Source organism: Dreissena polymorpha, unplaced genomic scaffold (assembly GCF_020536995.1).
Source record: "Dreissena polymorpha isolate Duluth1 unplaced genomic scaffold, UMN_Dpol_1.0 chrUn009, whole genome shotgun sequence".
Classification (NCBI taxonomy): domain Eukaryota; kingdom Metazoa; phylum Mollusca; class Bivalvia; order Myida; family Dreissenidae; genus Dreissena; species Dreissena polymorpha.
In genome coordinates this window covers 231,749-254,294 of record NW_026273323.1, presented here as the reverse complement: position 1 = coordinate 254,294, position 22,546 = coordinate 231,749, and the positions used below count along the sequence as shown (strand labels likewise).

At 34.6% G+C, this 22,546-nt stretch overlaps 2 protein-coding genes across 2 annotated transcripts; one reads left to right on the top strand and one right to left on the bottom strand.

Annotated features, from left to right (window-relative positions):
* Positions 1-1,553: 1,553 nt before the first annotated feature.
* LOC127863480 (uncharacterized) lies at positions 1,554-5,060 on the top strand. The gene is made up of 6 exons (XM_052403028.1): positions 1,554-1,708; positions 1,953-2,105; positions 2,726-2,805; positions 3,663-3,737; positions 4,004-4,142; positions 4,421-5,060. The coding sequence occupies exons 1-6, from the start codon at positions 1,687-1,689 to the stop codon at positions 4,981-4,983; spliced, it is 1,032 nt and encodes a 343-aa protein (XP_052258988.1). The 5' UTR covers positions 1,554-1,686; the 3' UTR covers positions 4,984-5,060.
* Positions 5,061-10,458: 5,398 nt separating this feature from the next.
* LOC127863464 (pro-epidermal growth factor-like) lies at positions 10,459-20,995 on the bottom strand. Its single transcript, XM_052402997.1, has 10 exons — positions 20,868-20,995; positions 20,556-20,740; positions 19,790-19,930; positions 19,177-19,296; positions 17,988-18,063; positions 17,596-17,651; positions 16,508-16,592; positions 15,287-15,527; positions 14,690-14,728; positions 10,459-12,720 (listed from the first exon to the last, which is right to left on the bottom strand). The coding sequence occupies exons 2-10, from the start codon at positions 20,701-20,703 to the stop codon at positions 12,580-12,582; spliced, it is 1,047 nt and encodes a 348-aa protein (XP_052258957.1). The 5' UTR covers positions 20,704-20,740; positions 20,868-20,995; the 3' UTR covers positions 10,459-12,579.
* Positions 20,996-22,546: the final 1,551 nt, after the last annotated feature.

Genomic DNA, 22,546 nt, shown 5'->3' with positions numbered 1-22,546 from the left:
TTCAGAAAATTTCCCCAGAACATTCAAGATAAATCTGATTAATATCAAGAAAATATCGGTAACATAAAAGTTTGTGTGAAGAACTGATCGAGAGGATAGTCTTTCTATGTCACCATACCAGGGTCCTTCACATACCGAAAATAAGGTCTTCTGTATTATCTTTCCTATCTGTGTCTTCCATATAAGACACGCCAGTCTATGATAACGTGTTTCTAAATATGAAATGTTAAATTTAAGTACCGCTGTATTTATGTTCTCATTCAAGTCTTACCATCCAGAAGTACGAAAACGCTTACAATCAATAGACATCACCTTCTAAACAATGCTTGCGAACAGCTGAATCAATGCTTAAAAATTACCGAGACACTATGGGTTGACTTGTTGAAAGATTTAGTCATGAACACAGTTTTTTGTACATACATAAATTCATAAATTCATTTTTAAAATTGATAATGAACCTGCAACGACAAAATGTTTAATGGTATATACTTATAAGTAAATGAAATAAAAACATATGATATTCATGAAAGTCTCATCTTCGCAAAAATCAAGTTAAAGCGGAAAGGTTCGTCCCTGATTAGCCTGTGCTAACAACACTTTACGCACATTCATTAAACCCCCTTTTCACAGAGCGTGGCTCACATAACATTTTATTAGGCGTTGTGAGTTTCAATATGTATTAAACATTCTCGTGAATCCCAAAATTGTGGAGCTGGGTGATAGAATATTTTCGGGCCTAGTTCCATCTTCTTTATAGTGAGACCGGTGTGATACAGTGAGTACGCAAACGATATTGAAGTATCATACAATAGTTATTTGATAGGGTAAAAGTGGTTTGTTTTGATAAATATTTGCTGTAAAACACCATATCTATTTTATTTGGATTAGAATTACCAAGCCACTTTTTTGAAATTTCAAAACTTGGAACACGTCGCGATAAAGGGTTGTGTCTGTAACATTATTGTCGGTAATAAACGGCTGATGAGATAACATCAGCAAACAGTTTTGTTTTGCTAAAAAAGAGCCATTTATGTTATTAGCGTTAATCAAGCATAAAATAAAACCGCGAAAAGAGCCCCGAGGTACCCCGGCAATAATCATGTTTTGATTGCGAATAGGAAAATCCAATAGCTTGCGTATCAATTGATGAACTGCCAAACATTCAATTTTGTTTAATCTGAAATATAAGATTTTTGTGCGAGACTCGACCGAAGGCCTCACTGATATCAGAACATACAATACATGTAAGTTTATATTTGTAAAATCATTTACATGTTTATATCTGCACACCGATATAAATGAATACATGTATGGATATATCAACACTATAAGAAATATGCAACTGCTATCATTAAAATACCTAAGAAACCGATACATAGGATACATTTTAGCTGTACTTTAGTTTTTGAACAATAATCGTATGTGTGTGTATGTCAGAGTTTATGTACAGGTCATCGCCGAGCTTTCACGACTACCTTATGTGCTGACCTGCCCCTGTGACCTATCGAGGGGAAGAACAATAATAGTAGTACACACGCAGCTAATAAATACACATCAGTTACTGAATAAATTATCATAGATATAGCTGTATATAGACCTCTTATCTTGTGTACTATTTGATAAGCAATCAATAACACGATTGACCTAAATATGAGTCGTTAATTAACAGACCGACACCACTTAACCATGCGAATTAATGTTATTCTGGGTAAGAAATTTATTATTAATAATAACACAAATTATCATGCTTTATTAACTGCACTAAAACACCGCTAATGAAAGCATGTTCGCTGGTCATTCATTGACTAAGCATCTTAAAACCCACACGGTCACGGCGCTTAAATCCGTTTGTTAATTTCTCTCAACAAATGGAGATTAAATACAATAATATACACTTAAGATGCGTCACTTATGTATAATTTGTGCATTTTATTTATCTTTCCGGTATTCAGCGCTCTGCGCGGGACTGCTGCCCGGAAGTGTGTCCTGCGCATGTCAAGACATTGACCCCGCCGCATGTACTCTGTTGATGGCGGCGAACCCTAACATCTGTACGGACCCGAACATCGGCCCTACGGCCTGCCCACGGTTCTGCAAACTATGTCGTGAGTATCGCGTTCATAGATCGAATCTGAGCACAATAAAAGACCCGAATCTGCTAAGAGAAAAATAAAAGTTCTAGATCCAAATACTGAATGTGCATGCTTCAATGTTGCCATGTCCGTGCCTGTGCTCTTAGACTTGTGCCCTTGTAACAGGGCTAACTATCTCTCTGATATTTCGATGTGACTAGTATCTACATTTAAACATCTTAATTATAAAGAACCTTGATATCATTGTTATAATATTTTCTTCGCGTATTTCCATTATTGTATAGGCATTGTTTCAAATACATATTATATTTAATTAAATGATTGTTATTTCATGCCACTCTATGTAGATCGGCCATCCCTCCTACTGAACAAAGAAATCATATTTATCCCAATTACTAGTTAACTTGTTTAAAAGCTGAAATAGTTAAGGGTTTTGACATTCTTATACATCGCAAATTCATTGTCTTCACTCTTATTGGAAAGTTATTAATAAATTTAAAGAGTCAACGCATTCATCTTTGTCCAGTTAATTCTCAAAAGAACGAATACTTAATGTGTTTCGGAGGGTGACATGTGAATTTTAAAACCAAAATCGACCGAGTCAACTAAAAGTGTGTGTTGAACATTTTCAGCATTGGAGTGCTACCACTGCAACTCCACGGTCATGGACTATCACGATTGTAACACAACCATGCAGTGTCCTACAGGACAGGTTATATGGTTTATACTGTAGCTATCTATATATAGTAACACAATAACGGTGATATTTTTAAAAAATATGGATTTGAAAAAGGCGGGCATACACATAGGTGTGTCGAATATTGCTTTTCAATTTTCTGTTGCCCCAGAAACGGATATCCCTCATACTATCAATTTCCTGCGTTAATAGCGACAAAATAGACTTATGTTAACTGTATGTTTTACAAATGGGCCTTGTATGAGGAAATGACACAGAAACAATAATACAAAGATAACAAAACCTCAACATGTAAACAATGCATGTACAGAGGACGGCACAAAATGTAACGTCGTTTTTGGCGCACTTTGTGAAACAGAAATTACTTGGACAATCATAAAATTTTGTTTGTTCTAGTTAACGTTAACATTTGATTATTGATTCAAATGTTAATTTATTTTTCTATGGGATTATACATTTTAAAGGTATATACTATGTATAAGACAACAAAACTTTGGTATCCCGTTTGGGCCAACTTTCGAAGTGATTGGCCCTCTGTGTCAAAACTATTAGAGGTGTGTCCATACGGGCCCATGGCACACATCGTACAGTCGTGTAATAACCTTTAAGTATTGCAAGCAAAGTAAGAATTAATGAGCAAATATAGAAATATCACATTCTTGTTCAATGAACTTAAGCGTTAGTGCAACTCTATTTTATCACGATGTTATATCTCTATACACATCTACGCTATATACTGTTAACGCATTTTCATGTTTTTGCTTAAATATGTTATTTTTACTTAACATGTCTTGCCGGTACATTTCTAATGTCATTTTTCACGTTTTTGGTCAGCCAAAAACCAAAATTTTGTTTTGTCTCTATGGTAACAGATCTGCATGCGCAAAGAGCTGAGCTCATACTTTGACGGCCATCACGAGTATGAGATGACCTGCCAGATGAAAGAAGTAAGGACAATTCGACTACTCATAGGTTCTAGGGACCAGAATATTAATCGTATAATCATATTTATCATTTATTTTTTATGAATTGTGTAATAGTGTTAATGGGTGATTTCCATGATAGTCATTGTTCTTTTGTCGAAATCGGTGTTTATAACGAAAAAAAAAATATTTAAAAAACTACAATGACATATATGTATATAACATCGCTAAGAAAGGAGTACCGGGTAATTCTAAGATGGCAATCCACGATATCACACATTTTCTTGAAGGTATGTGATGGTGCCGGTCTCTCGTTCGGGTTTGGACGGCGGGATCTGTCGGTCTCCTGCTGTGACACAGACCTTTGTAACTACCCACAACCGCCGACGACGACAACAGCCAGAATGCCGATAACCACAACTCATCAAAGTAAATGTCTCCTAAATGTTTTAACGGTTTAAGAAATTGAATTTGTTAAAATATGAAAATAGTTGTAATATAAATGGTCACGTGATGATAAACGATCTTCTTTATAGGGGGGGGGGGGAAGCTATATTGTAGTATTTTTCTGTAAATACACATGCTACTGTCATTTTTAAAACATAAAATCATGAATTATTTATCTTCATCGATTCGTTCATGATAACAACGACTCAATTTGCCTTTTATTGGCTGAAAAATTCACTTATTTATGCTATAACTTGCAGGTACATTGTGTCACGTTGACCTCGTATTCGTAGTAGATGAATCACGAGCCATGTCACTAAGGGAAAAAGCCATCGTTACTTTTCTGCACAACATCGTCATCCGACTTCCGGTGAGCGCCGACGGCGTCCATGTCGCTGCCGGAACATTCAGTAACACCGCCCAGAACCGGTTTGATCTCACCGACCACACCACCATGCAGTCGGCACTGGCGGCCGTCGACGCCATTACTCTCAACGCTGGAAGCGGCCTATCGGCGGACTTGAACGCCGGTCTTCATTACGTCATTGACCACGCGCTCACACCCGCCGGCGGCGACCGACCGAATTCGGACAACGTCGTCGTGATCATTACGAACCATGGTACTCGGAATCAGCAGGAACTGACCGACCAAGAGACGATGCTTCACGCTATGAGCCAAAACGTGATAGCCATAGAGATTGGCGCAGCGAGGTTCGAGAATCTGAGCACTGACCGGCAGCACGAGTTCCGCCTCACTGACCCAATTCAGCTTAACCAGATCCTAAGTAGAGTGGTGAGCCTGATCTGCGCACACGGCTTGTAGTCCTAGTGGTTCCGGTTGACCAACGCGCGAATGTATCTTTAATACGATTGAACGACGCAATAAAATATGTGACACATTGTACAGAATTGTTTTCTTACTTATGGTTATTCCGATTGTTTGAATTGATATTGAATGAAGCGTTGGTTTGTATCTTTGAATGTTTCTCAACCAAACTTTTCTCAACCACTTATACGCAATCCGTCCGTTGGGATGCACATTTATATAATATATTATCATACATTAATAAGTCCAATACCAGTGTCATTGTGTGGAAGAGGGAATGTGGGGGTTGTCACATGTAAAATTTCAGGCGACTGTTACTTAAAATAGAATTACACGAACTGAATTTTCAAACTCAGTACGCACATGAATCTATAATGTGATTTTAATATGGACATTTGTTCACAAAAGGCTAATCGTCTGGTAAATGTAAAAAAAAGAAAAACATCTTAATATTGCCGTGCTATACGGATTTGGTTATGATACATTATAATTGTAAGCATATATGGCAATGTGCAGGTACTGCCCATCATTCCGTTGATAGTAGGTCGTTATGTATTAGGTACTGCCCATCCTTCGTTATCTATTTGGTAGGATGCTCCCGTATTAGATGCGATTCTGTTAAATACTTGTGATACCAAGAATGTATCATTGTAATGAGAAATGCGTTATTCTTTTTTTTTTTAATTTAAATCGACCAAATACGATCTCAATCTTTCCGATCATGTTTACATCGAGTAAAGTAACCTGCAATATTCTATATGCACACACATATTGCTTATGCACTCATCAAACGGGACTTTTTAACGAATTAATACAATTTCGGTATACATTTCAAACATTAGACAGTGCGACGTAAAGAAACAGATTTTTTGTCAAACAAAGCATCAAAAGCTACTTAATTGAAATCACATGTTCTTAATCTGATGACCATATGAAGGACATTTGTCTAACCTACTATTGGTAGCTATAATTGAGATGAACAAGAATCCAAAACTCGATATAGACACATACAGTATTTTAGTTCAAATTTTATGTTAAATACCAAATAAGAGAAAATGTACAGTCTATGCAAAAAATAAAAACACTCTGTTTAAGTCTCAATATTCAACGTACACACATTTCTGAGACAACTCTCTTTTTTATTTAGATTTGTGTTTAATAATAATGTTAAAACCAACCGTAAACAATAAAGACCTAATTTTGTGCTGGTTTCGGGTGTCCAGACTATGGTAGTTCACACAGTCAATGTCGTTCTTCTGGTCAATGCCAAGACTCTGATTGTTCTCTCATTAACTTTCGATAGCAATAATATTGTGTCATTTCGCGATGGTCAACCTTGATCTGCCCCTATTGGTTTAACTTACGCAATCATCTCAAATTCGATTAACCGTAAATTATAATATGTGACACAAAACATAGTAAAAATGTATTGCACTTTTTTATTGTATTTTACATATAAAAAATATATAAATAATTTAATGTTTAATGCTGCGTTTACACCAAGTTCCCGGCGACCACGGCAATCACGTTTCGGGCCACCATGGAGGAAACGGGATGAACGTGAGGCAACGTAGGGGAACGTAATAGCCAAACGTGACACAACGGGGTTGCCGTGGTTGCCGTGCCAAAATTTTAAACTGTCAAAAAATTTGCCACAGCAGTCATGGCGGAAATGAGAAACATGATAGAACTTGTTAAACGCAACACAACTTGACAGTACGTAGCAGGCCGTAACAGAACCCGAAAAGTGTCCGTACTCTGACGGGAATCCTTTTCATTCCCCGACATGTTAAGTTTCTATCACGTTGTGTTACGTTTTGTTACGCTTTGTCAAGTTAACCACGGCAAGCTAGGATAATTGACATGACGCCGTTTCAGTGATCACTCCGCCCACTTAATCACGTGGCTCAGCGGGAAGAAAACCTAGACAAGCTAACACCAAAATGGCTTCTTTGCCTATAGACTGCATATAGATTTACGCGATATTCCGGATGATTTTATGGACTTGTTTAACACCATATTACACTTGTAAAGGGGTTGATGCCATTAAGTTATTCTGCAAATGCAAAAAAATATACGATTAAAGAGAATATCAGCTATTTATAATGGGTAAATCGGTACATTAAACACGCTCTCAAACGCTTGCGCGCTTACCGAAATCGAACCCGTTATTACGTGTAATGGTGGTATTTGCAAAATATTAACACTTCACCGGTATTTACCCGTGTTATTAACAAAGCTATTACCGAAACATTTCCCCCCTACCCGTGTATTTGACACGAAATAGCGCTTTATAACTGGCAATTCGGTGAAGTTTTACGCGCTTTCTGACGCCGGGTGGGTACCTCAATCCCACATGTTATTGCGTATAAAAGTGATATTAATCATATTAAACATTTATCAATCACTATAATTTAAAGCGCAAAAACAACACAGTAAGTTTGGACATTGTCTGATATAAAATTAGCGTTGTACGAAATGGAATACGGTCAGGCTATTATAAATTAATAAGGCTACCAATATCAGACGCTCGCGCAGGTACCGACTTCCCCGAAGTTACCGCATTTATTGGTTAAATAATATCAGTAATAATAACTCTTTTACAATAGCATTTTTCGATACGTCTTTATTAAAATAATAACAAAATGGTTTTCACTTGTTTCTGACACACACAGAGTTTCAAGTTTGTGAAATAAATTAATGTTCTATAAAGGGGATCTCGGTAATTCTTGAAGCTTCCACTCGCTCTTGTCAAGACCGCATTGCCGCGTTGGAAATGGTATAAATTTAATTCATCTAACTTATCTTTCTGGATACCAAAATGTCAGAGTTGCATTAACCCTATTTACACCGTTTTTGCCATATTTCATTTCCGTTTTTTAATTCGAACAAAATAAACGAAACTCGTTTAAAAAATGAGATCTAGGCATTCGAGCTCCTAGTGTGGATTAAAAGCGTTTATTGGTGACACCACATGATTGCAAATGTGTAGATACCGTTTATAAGATAATATATCACATGTCACCTTCAAATAACATGTATGATGTCAATTAAGTGCATTACTATCAGAGTAATAAAACACAGCATGAATTAGGCTTCATGCTGGGTTTTATTTCTCTTTAAGTAATGCGGATGAACCTCGCTTCTGACCTAGTAACTGATAAAACTATTTTTTTTAAGTGAAATATTATGTGATAATCAGATCGATAACATAAACTATTTAAATCTGCTAGTATATCCGATAAAAATATATTATAATTGTCTTTGACAGTGTTGACGTTCAGTTGTTCGTGGTGACGACCGCATGTATTTATACATCTCTTACACTTCTCAAGATCTCTTTTCGGTTTTGGAAACGATATAAATTAAATGTCACCAACTTATCTTTCAAGATATCGATTGTCCGAGTTACATAATCCCCATTGACACAGTTTAAACATTTTTAATCGTTTTTTTTAAAGAGGAAAACAAAAGAAACTCGTTGGAATAAAAGTGAACCTAAACATGTAGCTTGTCTAGAAAATGGCGGACAGGTCGTTGCTAACGAGTGCGCCCGATTAATCGATCGCTGATTGGTGGATCAATTCTAGTGGGCGAAGCGATCATAGATAAGGCGTCATGATAGCCGTTTTGCTACGTGTTTAATCCGACCCGTTACGGTGTGTTGCGTTTTGCAAGCAGATGCGTTACGGCCAGTTGAGATGTTGTACGGTCTGAAACGATTCGCGCGGTCTGAAGCTGAGTATATAAAAGCCGTGCTTTTCAGGAAACTTTCATTTCAGTCTGAACACTCGATGAGCAAACATGCCACCAAGAAAGCGCCGAACAAAAGCTACACCCCCGCGCTGCAAACGACGTTCAAGTGGAGGAACAACCTGAAAGTACTTGCCTTCCACCAAATGCCTCAGAGTCAATGCCAGTTTCAATCCAGGTGTAAGGGAGGAGCGATACTTCGTATCTTGTCTTGAGATGACTTGAGATATCCATTCAAGGATCTCGTCGAATAGTTCTGGGCATTCCTCAGATAATTCTGAAAGGTGTTGATATCTTCGTTGCGGAGTTCCCTGGTAAGAAATGCATCAAAGTGCCCCTGCTGCTGCCTTCTAGCTTCCGATAACCATGGACGAACCCACAGGGACATTGGCCTCCTTTCTCGTCTTTTCCCGGACTTTTTTGCTTCTTTCAGCTCTTTACAATGCAAAGATTTTATTAATGCTGCAAATAAGCAGGCAAACACAAAATCATCCTCGTCGTTCACATCCATGTCACTGGATTTATTTTGTTATAATAAATAATGTTGCTTGAGAGTTTTCTTTAATACCGGGAGCACAATCGTGCCCGAAACCTCTCGGATGTCCACGTTTGATCCGTACGGTACCTTGACAGAACGTGACAAATGAATGACAAACGTGTACAACGTATCAGACCTGCATGACAAACGCAAACAACGTGTGGGAACTTAACAGAACGCATCGTACCTTGAAGCAACATTTATACATCCGTGGCAGACCGTGGATGAAAACTTAGCGCACCGTCGAAGGGCCGCGTTTTCGCTTCGACGGCACATCACGGATACCTTGCTAAACCGTGAGGAAACTTAGCACAACCTACCAAACCTTGGATTAAAGGTAAAAAATTGCAAAAGACACACGGCGCGATACGTTTCGGACAAACGGGACTGCCGTGGTCGCCGGGAACATGGTGTAAACGCAGCATAAGTAAGAAAATCCCAGTTCTTTATTCGGCTTGAATAAGGAATAAGGAACTGGTTCCGTTTTCCTTATTCAGCAGCGAATAAGGAACTGGATTATAAATAAAAACAAAGATGTTTAAATGTACAAGATTGCACTTTTATATCATATACATGTAAAATATAAGTATATGCTTTAGGTTTTGTTGATGTGAAGTTAGTATTTGAATAAGAAAATATCGGTTCGGTTTAAACAAGAATTCCTATTCAAGCGTGAAGAAGAAACATGAACATGTAACGTAATACATAAAGTAATTGTATTCGAGTTATTTTGTTTTGATTTACTTCAGAAATGTTTGCTTTTTTTTCTTTAAAACCCTGTAACAAATTTGTTACGCGTGAATAATGAATAAGGAACAGTTCCTTATTCCTTATTTGAATAAGGAATAAGGAACTAGGAAAAAGGAACCAACTTTCTCTCCATCAGAAATTTATGTTTTACTCGCTATTTAAGTATTTGAATTTATCGTGTGTTACCTTGCTGATGATTATAATCTATATGCATTTGAAGCATCAAAATGCGTTTGAACAATTATCATTGGAATTTTAGATACATGCATTATTTGTACTGGGGATATACCATTCTTCTGATAATTTAAAACGAACTCATATATTCTTTATCTAACTTTTAACGCAGTGTGAACGCGATATGACGGATTTACATATTTTTTTAAAAAATTTATCATTTGGGAAAAACAACAGATTTATAATGCAAACAAAAGTTAATTTGATCAAATTTATTGCTTTAGACTTAAAAGAAAAAGGACACATATTCTCAAGCAAAATGAAACAAAACCAAAATCCGAATAAACACAAATTCAACTCTCTTTGATTAACTGCGGAATAATTTCTTAGAAAACAACCGATACATACAGATAATTATGCATAAAGTCATATATAAAGGAGAGTGATTGTGTCGAATTGAAAATGAAACAATGCAAATAACGTTCAACTTCATTTCAAATGAATATTGTCCAGAAATACATACACGCATCAATGATTTTGATTTTCATGATAACATTGTATTTTTTCAATGCAACATTCAAAATAAAATTTTCTAAAAGAGTGCATGAAATGATTTTTAAATCACACATTTACATGGGAAAAGAACAATGTATCAAACAAAAATTAGATTACAAGCAGTCTTGTTATTAAATGCATATTAGAATCAAAAGACAAAGTCTTATATACTGTAATATAGTTAATATTAGTAATGTTTTAATGTTTTGATTGACCCATGGTATTCAATGCTCTAGTACTAGTTCTTTATTTATTATGCTCTTGCCACAAGAGTAAGGTGCATGCAAAAATACAGGAACAATTCACAACACAATTCTACCTTAATACATACATGAATATGGATATAGGCTAAGCCACATGTGAAAATAAATATGTTTTCCTTAAATATTTCACATTTTGCATGCGTCCCTTACAGAAACGTATCACAGTGTCAAAAATAGCCTATGGATAATAAAACAACAACAGCAACATAATAAATTGTCATCAATTCAGCATATACATACTTTCATACACACAATTAAAAGATTAACAATGAAACAATGTGTCAGACACAAAGGATTGTGTTCTGCAAAGTTTAAACTATTGTAACATTGTAAAATGTTTTTTTTAATGAGATATTACATATTGTTAGTATTCATGATGAAATTTAATAGTAGCAACAAGAAAAGCAAATAAAGACATTTTAATGTGCTCACAATGGTAAAAATAGATTTGATGAAACAGGTGTAAACCGTAAAGATGTTTAAACTTAACAAGTACAACCAAACCATGTTAAAAGTCCATGAAAAAATGACGTTTTAAATAATTGAAAGTTTGTGAATATTGTTATTACTTTTAAATTATACACACATTATGTGATTTTCCTGTTATGCAAACTCAATCTTAAAACAAAAAGGCACATCTGTTTGGAGTGTCCAATTTACATTTTTTTCACCTAGCACTCAATAATAATTAGAGTTCAAATACAAACGAAAAAAAAAGTGGTCAAGACATCAAAACGAAAATGTTTATACCATCAAAAGCATACTTCCAATAACAACAAATAACTCGATGAAAAAAAATCTTTACATAAGGCTGAAAAACAAAACTGAACAAAAATATCAAACATAAACTATAAAGCCCTTTTTTAATACATAAAGGGTCGTTAATCAATGAACTAAGAAGTACATAACAACGTATAATATTAATCTGTTTATGTGTATACAAAAAGTGTCGCATATGTTAATATTTCACCAAACAGGTCGGTACGTGCACTTATTGAAGATAAACGGTCAATAATTCAGTATTACATAAGGGTAACTCATTTACATGAGTAACAAATACATTTAAAATCCATCGCCCAGACTCTTTTCCGGTAACGGTGTGACAAGAATCATTGTGTACGCACATTAAAATCAGAAAAATAAAGGTTACGAGCCTTATCATGAACACGTTTTGAAATGATGAACGTATTTATGGCACACTATTTTAAATTACCAAAAGCAATTGGAAATTTGCGTCTGAGCTACTTTTCTTCGCTTTGAAAAAATATGTCCTGTGATACCTTGTGTCGGCTATTATTTCTTACAGCGAGGAATAACAATAATTATACACATAATGTCATTATACTGATCATGTGTAGGTTTATTTAAAAGAAGCAAAAAAAGTGAGTTTAGTTTATGTGTTGTTTATTTTCAAATTTGATTGAAGCATATCGGTCGCAAGAAATCCGTTTAAGTATGAGTTTTATCTAACAAAATATTGTTCAGTTTCTTTTTCTGGGATAATATATATTATATATATAGTATAATTCAACACTTAAATGGACGCACTCGATGCCACGTCTAGAAGTACTCATACGGGTTTTTGGAGGCCCTCCTCGTAGAGCTGGCGGAGGCCTCGCTGTGCACAAATGACGGGTTCTCCTTGCCTAACTCCTCCCCTTCCGGTCTTCCCTCCTCCGTCAGCGGCTTGGCCTCTCCGACCTGCAGTTGAAATGCAAATACTTTGAAGCAATTGTTAACATGTTATAGATATCATGCAAACTCATTGAAACTATTTTCAATGTTATGATATAGCATCGCATTCACAGACATGACCTGAATATTGGACTGTGATATATGTGTGTTAACATTAACAGTATCGCTTTTAATAAAATGTTTGTGTGTTTTTATGTAATATCGTACAGGAAAAGAATACATGAACAAATTATAAACTTCTTTGTGATAAAAACTATGTTCTAACAAAATCATTTTTATTAATAAAAAATCAGTATTCTGTAATGAAATGTATATATAGAATAAAACCGATCTAAATAATAATAATCACCTAATACCGTTAGAGCACGCAGAAAGTGCTCGAAGAAATATGATTATATGAAGAGATACATGTATATCATACCTCTATTTCAAATTCCTGACACATTTATTACGTTTAACCCAATAAAAGCTGAATAAAATTGTTAGAATTTATCTGTAAGTAACTGTCAACTGTTTCCGCAATTTATTTTTATCAACAATGTACGTGTATATGGAAATCTTCAAAACTATTTTTAAATACATGCACAGGGAATCTTCAAAATTATTTTTAAAGACATGTCTTGTATGTTATTATATATATCAATCTTTCGTAAAATAAAGTTCACTTTGTTGAAAACATGAAACTTGTAACCTTGTTCCTATTCGGTAGTCACAGTCAGTCTAATGATTTTTTTTTATAACTGTCAGCTATAATGTATTGCAGACATTAGGATTAAAACTTAAAGTAAACTTTCATAATGACTGAATGGAAAATTAGTAAACAGTCATGCGATAGTATCATAAACATATTGATACAGTGTTATGTGTTTATTCCCGATCGGAAGACAATTTATTGTACTTCTTAACGATGCCGACATATATTTTTCTTATACAGACCCAGACGGGCAGTATAATTTTTCATCCTATGACACAATCATACTAAAGAGGGTGACTAACAGCAAATAAGTGCTTACCGAATGGATAATGTTAAAACTGCCCAAATATTAATTGATAAGTGTAAAGCATATTATAATCCATAAATGTACAGGTTTGAATTAGTGATGGAAAAATAAATAATACTTGGCATTGTATTGTTATTTAAATAAACAAAAACACTAACACAAATACAAGTTTCAAGCTTTAGTTTTTTTTACTCTGGACATAATATGTTTTCCCAGTGTTCTCTCTCCTCACATGTTTCATTTTCTTTGAAAATAATCCGAGTCACAAAACCAAACACACGCTGGTGTAAAAAATTTGCATCAAGATTACTGTACTATAAACATATTTTTTATAGTCGAAAATGTTTAAAATTTTGAAATATAAAATGTCTTCGAAATAACTATGGAAATAATATGAAACTGTAGATAGTTTAGAATTGTTTAAGGTACAAGTAAAGCTTCATCCTTTAACAGCCATTTTATTATTCTGGTTATCAAGAAAACGCTTACACAGTTTTAAGATTGCTCGATACAAATGCTAACTTTTCTATCAACCAGCAACCAAGTTTCTTTTAACTCTATATCTGAGCTAGTAGTAAGAAAGCTCCAAAGAAAAATAATGTTCACTTGAGTTAAACATTCTGACCCAATTGTATATGGTTTGTTTTCAAATGGGTTCCGTTTAGAACAATTATCAGCGAAACTGAATTATTACTGTTGACGCTAAATAAAAATTACTAGATCTTATGGTTTGGAACTTTTTCATTTTAAGGAGCTTTTTTCGTAAACACGGGCTCTACTGGTTAAATATTCAAGTTGGCACCTCTTTGTAAGTAAGCAAAACTAAAGAACGTGTGAAAGAGGTAAGCTGATAAGATATACCAAAACAAAATAAGTAGAAAAAGTAGAGATACTATAAGACCTATCACTCTAAAACACAACTCCAAAGAAGGAGGTCTAAGTATGTTGAGAAACATGCCGAGCTACGATCTCACCATGAAGGATCCCCTGTTGCTAAGAGCATTATAGGTGTACTGCAAACACAGACAGGTAAACACATACATGCACTGGTAAACAATGATACACTATCAACCCTTAGGCTAACTCTGAAAATGCAGTAAAACGTATTCAAACACTCGACCAATTAGTATTTGCTTTTATTTCTTCGTTGATCCGATTTTGCCGGTGTACGACTAATAGAACATTTCCTATAATTTAATTTATATAAGTAACACACAACGCAGGGCCAGAAAGATATACAAGACACTCAGAAGTAGTTATGTTGTTAAGTTATGGGTGTGAACATACAATGAAGACATTCTGTATTATGACAATTCATTGTATGATGTGGCATATTCACACTACACTATGCATAATGTTTGTACTGTATGGTTGTACGGCAAGCAGGGATGGGACTAAGTCTAAATTGTAAATTGTAATTACCTTTATTCAAATAATTGTCAATACGAAATATCCGTTTGCTGTTCAAATGTGAATAATAAGGCGAGATTTTACATTTTAATAGTGACTCTGTGCTCATTACGAATACATACACGTGTTTTAATGAAATAATTGTTTAGGGTTATCATTACCTTCGCAGCTTCCTGTTCCTCGAGCAAATCATAGGCAGACTTTTGGCCAACTGGATCGTAAGCATTGGTCGTGGAAACAGCAGGGCGGGGAATGCTGAACGCGGTGGATGTATCGTCGTCAATAGGGAAGTCGTCCTTCCTCATGGGTATGGACGTTGCACGCAGGTCGTAGCGGCTGTCGTCGAAATCCATCGAAAGAGGTCGCCGGGTGTAGAAGTCACCGTTCATTGCTTTGTTGCGTCTGGACAAATGAAACCATGGTATACAGTGAGGGAAACGGAAGTTTGATGCGATGGTTATAAAATAAGAATTTATTTGTTTACGGATTGAAGGCACACTGAGAAAATACAGAACAGTAAACAAAAATTTATATTTGTATTTATACATAAATGAATAATGAATGAATATTTGTGAAAAGATGAATAAAAAAATAAATAAATATATATATATATGAATACAATACAATGTAATATATAACATTTGAATGAATATATATGCATATGAATGAATATTTTATTGATGCACAAACACTAGGAATAGTGTGCAAAAAGACCATTACTTGCGGACAAAGTAAATAGTTGATTTAGCAACACAAAATAAACACGTACTTATGTACCCCGGTATGTCGCAAATTTAAGTAATTAACCCTTTCTACACATTCATATTAAAGGGACTGTCAACTGCGATTGACGAAAAAAGAAAAGTTCTAAAATACTGTATTTTTTTCTTAAATTATTAGTTTTTATTGATTAAAATATCACGACTGGTATATTACATTATTTGAAAAAAGTTGTTAAGTTTTCATATATTCAGTATATTCGGTAATAAATTTTACTGGGTATGTCAACCAGGTAACTACCAGTTAACTATAAATAAGGCAAGTAGACTGATCATCATCGTCACGTGGTTAACCCAGGAATGCAAATTGTGCATGCGTAGTGAATTGTATATATTTTATATATAAAATGATCAATCTACTTGCGTTATTTATAGTGTGTATATCGTTATGTCACCTTTTTTCGCAATGTACTTTCGATTTCACATTGCGAAATTTTATTACCGAATATACTGAAAATATGAACTTTGTTCAAGAAATGTAATATACCAGTCGTGATATTTTAATCAATATAAACTAATAATTGTAAATATATACGGTATTTTAAAACTTCTTTTTTCGTCAATCGCGGTTGACAGTCCCTTTAAAGAAAAAAACAGTCTTACCTATACATTCCAAACACAACACACAGCAAGAGCAGGCACCCAGCCCCGAATACAGATCCCACTGCTATTGCTATTGTCCTCAACTCTACAAACACAGTACCTATTGCGTCACATAACATTAACATTGAAACTATGAAACTCTAAGAATGCCGGCTTGCGCACGGAGGGATATTACTATTGAGTCTAGTGTGAGTTTCATTATGTATATGTTTATAATAATCAACATTCTACTTTTTCTACAATCTTTATTGTTCGCATTATTCCTGGTACTTAGTCCATATAAACGGACTTCCAGAGCCTTGGGTAATTTTTGCTGGGGCGGCTTTGTTAGTCCATATGCACCCCTTAATAAGCATAACCACAGTTCTCCGCAGCTGATCAGTGCGCATCCCTAATCAGACGCATTTCGTGACAAATTAAGGAAAGTGATTAATAAACTTCAAAAACAAATTAAATTCACCTTAATTACAACCTACGGACGTTATCCTTTAGATGCATATTAAAAAGACGGCAATGTTTCAACACACTATTCTTGTTGACATTTTTATATTGAAATTTTGGAACAGTGTAAATATTCGAAAAATGTTATCGACTTAGGCTTCATCATAAATCACGATTAGCAAAAGATTGGTGTACTGCAACCTAACCGAAAGCGACAGGTTAAGTCGGCAATATTGCGACAGTTTTCAAATATGGTGGATAGAGCGTACGGAAGAAAAACGAAGTTAGTAAAAAGCAATTATTTCTTGCTTTAATGGTACCATTTGCATGAATTTGTGGTACAGACAGGATAACGGTGATACACATTTGCAGCTTTAGTGTTCCTTAGCCCTTGCTTCGGTGATCAAATTTGGAACCTTTGGAAAATAGACAGCGCCTTGCAACTCGCAGCACCCCTTAGGGTTATAAAGCTGAGAGTTGTATTATTACAACTATTCTGGTACTTTGCTACTCAGCATAATGTCCTCAATTGACACATGCCTTATATCTGTTATAAAATCATAGGTGACGTGTAAATACGATTGTGTTTATGGTGATGCCGTGTATGCGTGAATCTATTATTTTATAAATATAACTACATTACTTACTTTTAGTTTCCTGATTCTCTTCATCACAGTTTTGACCTGCCCAGTTATCCTTGCACCTATACAATTATGTTATTTTAAGGTAGTATGAACATTAAAATGTGCTACTTTTAAATTATTAATATGGCAAAGGTTCTTCTTGTTTAAGTGAAATTGTATCGTGTTATTCAGTACTATCAAACAGTTTTAATTAAAGCAAGTAAGAATATTCAACTAGTTTTTTGACACATCGTGCATATTTCTACTAATCGTTGTTCATACACAATTCGCTATATTTTTTTTTATAAATCATTCTGAAAAAAAGTCAAGCTTAATTTTTTAAATAGTGTTTAATAATCAGCACTTCAATTTAAAGAAGATGGTTATTCGATAATGTGCATAGATAAGTTTCTTACTTGCAGAGGTATTGGTTTTCCTGTTCTCCATGAATGCATTGCCCATCATTCTTGCAAGGGTTAGGCTTACATAAATCTACAATAAACAAAGCTTGTTGATTTAAATACAATAATTGTTATTGACTTGCTTTTGCCCTAATGCGTGTACACCACTTAACTCAAGTAAACGAAATTACCGAAAAATTTCGTCGAAACGTGTGTGTCCATTATCGATAACAACTGCCAAGATGCCAACAATGCTAGCTATGCTCGATTGGTCATTGTTGACACAGGTACTACTTTAAAGTACTCATGGTACTCTTTAGCATTCTACAAAGTATCCGGGTACGGGAAATATAATACAGTATAAGTTAAGTAAAATAATGTATTTTGCAGTATACTGAAGAGTACCTATGTGTACTCTTAAGTAGTATCGCAGCCGACAACGACGAATTGCGCCTCCGACGATTGGTAATTATCGGTCAAGGAACTACCTAAAAGTACACAGGGTACTCTTCAGTATACTACATAACATTCCCGGAGTATGGCCGTGTGACTTCACGCGTATTTTCCGTACCTTGGGTACACTGTAGAATACTTTAAAGTAGTACCTGAGCCGTCAACGAACAATTGAGTGCTATTTAGAAAAAAAATATGAGAACTGTTCAGAAAATTAGGTTGCTTTGCTTCAATGATTTTGCCAGAGTTATGGAAAAAAATAATGAGAGTACGCGTTTAGAAACCGATTTAATTCCGGGATATTTCTCATCTTACTTACTTACATATTTAAACTGAAGTTCAATGTAAGCTGGATTACCTTGGTGATGTATGCACTCAGCAAGGCTTATCCTTCCAAATATTTCCCAGATTTATTGGACTTACAAGATTTTAAAAGGCTACACAAAATTCCATTTTCCGTCATGGGCACAGGGGCATGGAAATGCGTATTAATTTTGTTAATTACTGCTTAATACCGGTCGTGAAATTAATGGCAGAGATTGCATTTCCGTTACTTAACAATAGTATTGAAGAGAATCCATCGCTTACAGTTTATAGTTTACTACCACCCTTCGTCGTATTAAAAGCATTTTTTTATTAGTGTTACTATTGTAAAAACGTTTCTGTTGGATAATTCGATTACATAGTTCCAATTGCATTTTGTCATGTTTGAAAAGTATCAGCGAGAAGAAATAGGATAAATGACAAGCACCAGTGCATTGACGTATTCCATCGTATTGGAAGCCTGGTTGGCAGGTACATGTGTAGGAACCCAGCGTGTTGCTGCAATTTCCTTCACAAACTTCATTACCCGGAGCACATTCATTGATATCTGCGGACCGAAAAAAAACTATTATTCGTGTTATGCTGTTACGATAAATGTAAATATGCATACATGCGGATCTACACAATTTATAAAAGGAATATTAAAATCAACTTTCTACTTTGACTAAATTAATGTACATGTACCATAACAATTCTATCACTTGAATAGATGCATTTACATAATTGAAACAGTGTCCAAGGACTGCTAAACCATACCACATACACGTGTTAACAAAAACGTTTTTGTCGTTGGAAAAAATAGTAATAAGGCGAGTTGATTCATGATACCAACGTTTAATTTTGTTTGAGTGTTTTACAGTATAAACATCTTTTTTGTCTTATTAAGAGTAAAAGAGTGAACACCATTCATTGCTAAACACTATAGTGTTTTGTTTTATGTCATAATTATTCCAATGTGCGTTGCAGTTGTGCATCATTTTCGAAACACTTAATTGTGTGAAGGAATAATGTATATGAACTCTTATACCCCTTTAACTTACCACTGCAGCTAGTATGGTAGATATTAAAGCCTTCAAATCCCTTTTTGCACTCGCAAAATTGTTTTCCGTTTTCGTATTTACAAGTTGTCGTCGATAGATCGCAATCGATAAGGCTGTGGATGCTGCAGGTTCCCACGGTTTCTTTTGTTTACAAACAAAACACAAATAAATTTAGCAACATCGGTATGTTAAATCTTGTGTATAAATAAATTTTGATTTGAATCTCATGTTATGTTTATCAGACACATTATTATAAATAGTAGTTGTCGGTGATCTGTGGATCCTGTTGTCAAGAATACCATTCATATAACATTTGTTTAAAACTAACCTCGAGTAGCCTACATAGCGCGCAAAAGCCCTCTTATCGTGTGAACCAACCAGATATGTTCTTTTACAATAGCCAGTAGGACGATGAGGATACAGTTCGCACAAGTTTAATTATGGCATATGTTCAGTTGGCATTTAAATATGGCCACATATTTGGATCAGACAACACGACATTGCACACCACAGTGCTTTACGTGTTACATTGACCTTTTAGCTTAATAGGACAGGATTTTATATGCGACATGCTATCTCAACAGCATGTACTTTTGTGGTTGGTTATTATCACATTTCTCATGAACTTATACTCCGGAAATGCTTAAACAAACTGAACGAAACACGCACGAACGCACCTACAGCCCACGCCATTATGACAGCTATATCAAGCTGCCCGCAAGCAAACTGTACACATAAATCAACTGGAAAGGTTTTTAATACTTACCAGAGAAAAGGGAAGATTGGCTATCATCCACATCTATAATAACACTTAACCGTGTTAAAATCTCATCATCTTTCCTATTATTCCACATCCCTTGAAATGTTGTATAATTTATACTGTTGAACACATACACAACAAAATGAGTGAACATTTTCTTTTTATTTTGATCTTCCGTATCTCTTCGTTTTCTGCAATCAGAAAAAAATATGTTAGTATCGAAAATTCTAGTTTATAAAAATGTTAACGTATGATTTATAAGAAGGCTCGTCGTTTGAAAAACACACAACCAATAATTCATCGTATGATATTACTTACCTCCCTGGAAGAGGCTTTATATCTACTATTTCAAATGCAGCATTCAATGTTGAAAATGTTGAATACAGCTGAAATAAATTTACGAATTTTGGTAATGGACATAACTTTCCATCAAAGTTGTAGAGTTTGATTTATCACAAATAAAAAAAGAGTACATTGAAATATGTAATTATAAAGGACAATGTTACAACCTACATGTCCTACATCTTTATCTTTTTTTATTCAATTAAATGAAGTTTTACATAGCAAACACGTATGTACAATAGCACCAAATCGAGTATAAAACACACTTACATAAATGTTAATGTCCGCTTTTATTTTGATGTCCGTGGAAAAACTTGTAGCAACGGTAAAACTTAGATTTCCTCCAAAGACGCTTGAATAACGGTCTTAAAAAAGGAAATGCATATTTATCAATTAGCATAACACCATAATGCTTATTTTATCATATACTCATTCTTAACATTGTTTACTTGTCAATAAAAAAAGACTTTTGCTTGCTAGATCGGTTGGAGAGACAATGGAATAAAAGTTCGAATAAAATGTAGTATATTTAAGACACAAACATATATAAAAAGTTGTTTTAAAACATATAATTTTAAGTTTTATATGGACATTTTCACGCATTGGTAAATTGACAAAATTGTTTTTTTTTTTATCAGATTCGCAAATTTTCGTTGTAGTTATGATATTTGCGAGGAAACAGTAATACTGAAAATTTACAATGACTTAAAATATCCATTAAATGCATCTTTGACGATTAAAAACCTGAACATTATTAAGCGTTACAAACGCGAAAGGATTGAATAATTTGCAGAGTTCTGTTGTTATCGTTATATTTTGTGACACTACGAGGATTGCTTATGTAAAGTATAAAATACATTAGTTAGTGTGTGAGCACGGATTGCCGAGTGTTTTCACGGCTAGACTTTTACTCCAAGGGTCAGTGGTTCGAGCCATGTTCATGATTACTTTTGGTTTCTTTCTTGTATTTGCTTTTGTTTTTACTTGAGCTACTAGTTTTTAGTTCCAATGTTTACATTCATCAACTTGAAGCATCGAATGACAAACTTGAAAAGGTCCCTTTAACTTTACTTCTGGTCAAGTGATCGTGATGTAATTATTACAACGTCAAATGTCATATGAAACGTCATACAACAGTTTTATTAACGCCAAAAAATGCGAGTTGCAGCTATAAGACTTTATTGTTTCTTCGCCACAATTGAGATTTATTTTACTGACCACAAGTGAATAAACAACACATTTGTTTCCACCGCTTATTATCATTTTACAAGAGTTAAACTTGAGAGTTTCACTGAAATAATGACATCATGACGTAAAAAACGAAGCAATTTCACAGTTTATAGAGAATTATTACTCTTAGTTTTTACTGTTTGAAACAGTGAATTTAGGTATTTACTTCTCTAATATAACCATCTAATCCAAATCCAAATAAAAGCATTTAATAAAGGGAATTAACCTATTCTTCCATTTATATAAACGTTATCGACCACCTCTGAGACAACCATAAATATAGGCAGCTATACTACCCAAAGTAGTTGATTGAAGAAACCTCTAAGATAAGAACATATTGTATTATAGTTTAAAATAGATTGGTTAAATGCTTAGAAAACGTTCCAGAATTATCTTTTTTTTTCTTTTTTTTTATATTGTTCTCA

Coding starts and splice junctions, on each gene's coding strand:
- LOC127863464 (XM_052402997.1), bottom strand. CDS start 20,703: ATGTTCACTCATTTTGTTGTGTATGTGTTCAACAGTATAAATTATACA. Junction 18,064..19,176: donor TGGAATACGTCAATGCACTG/GTGCTTGTCATT, acceptor TGTTTATTGTAG/ATTTATGTAAGCCTAACCCT. Junction 14,729..15,286: donor AGGAACAGGAAGCTGCGAAG/GTAATGATAACC, acceptor CTGTGTTTGCAG/TACACCTATAATGCTCTTAG.
- LOC127863480 (XM_052403028.1), top strand. CDS start 1,687: ATGCGAATTAATGTTATTCTGG. Junction 1,709..1,952: donor GCGAATTAATGTTATTCTGG/GTAAGAAATTTA, acceptor TCCGGTATTCAG/CGCTCTGCGCGGGACTGCTG. Junction 3,738..4,003: donor TGACCTGCCAGATGAAAGAA/GTAAGGACAATT, acceptor ATTTTCTTGAAG/GTATGTGATGGTGCCGGTCT.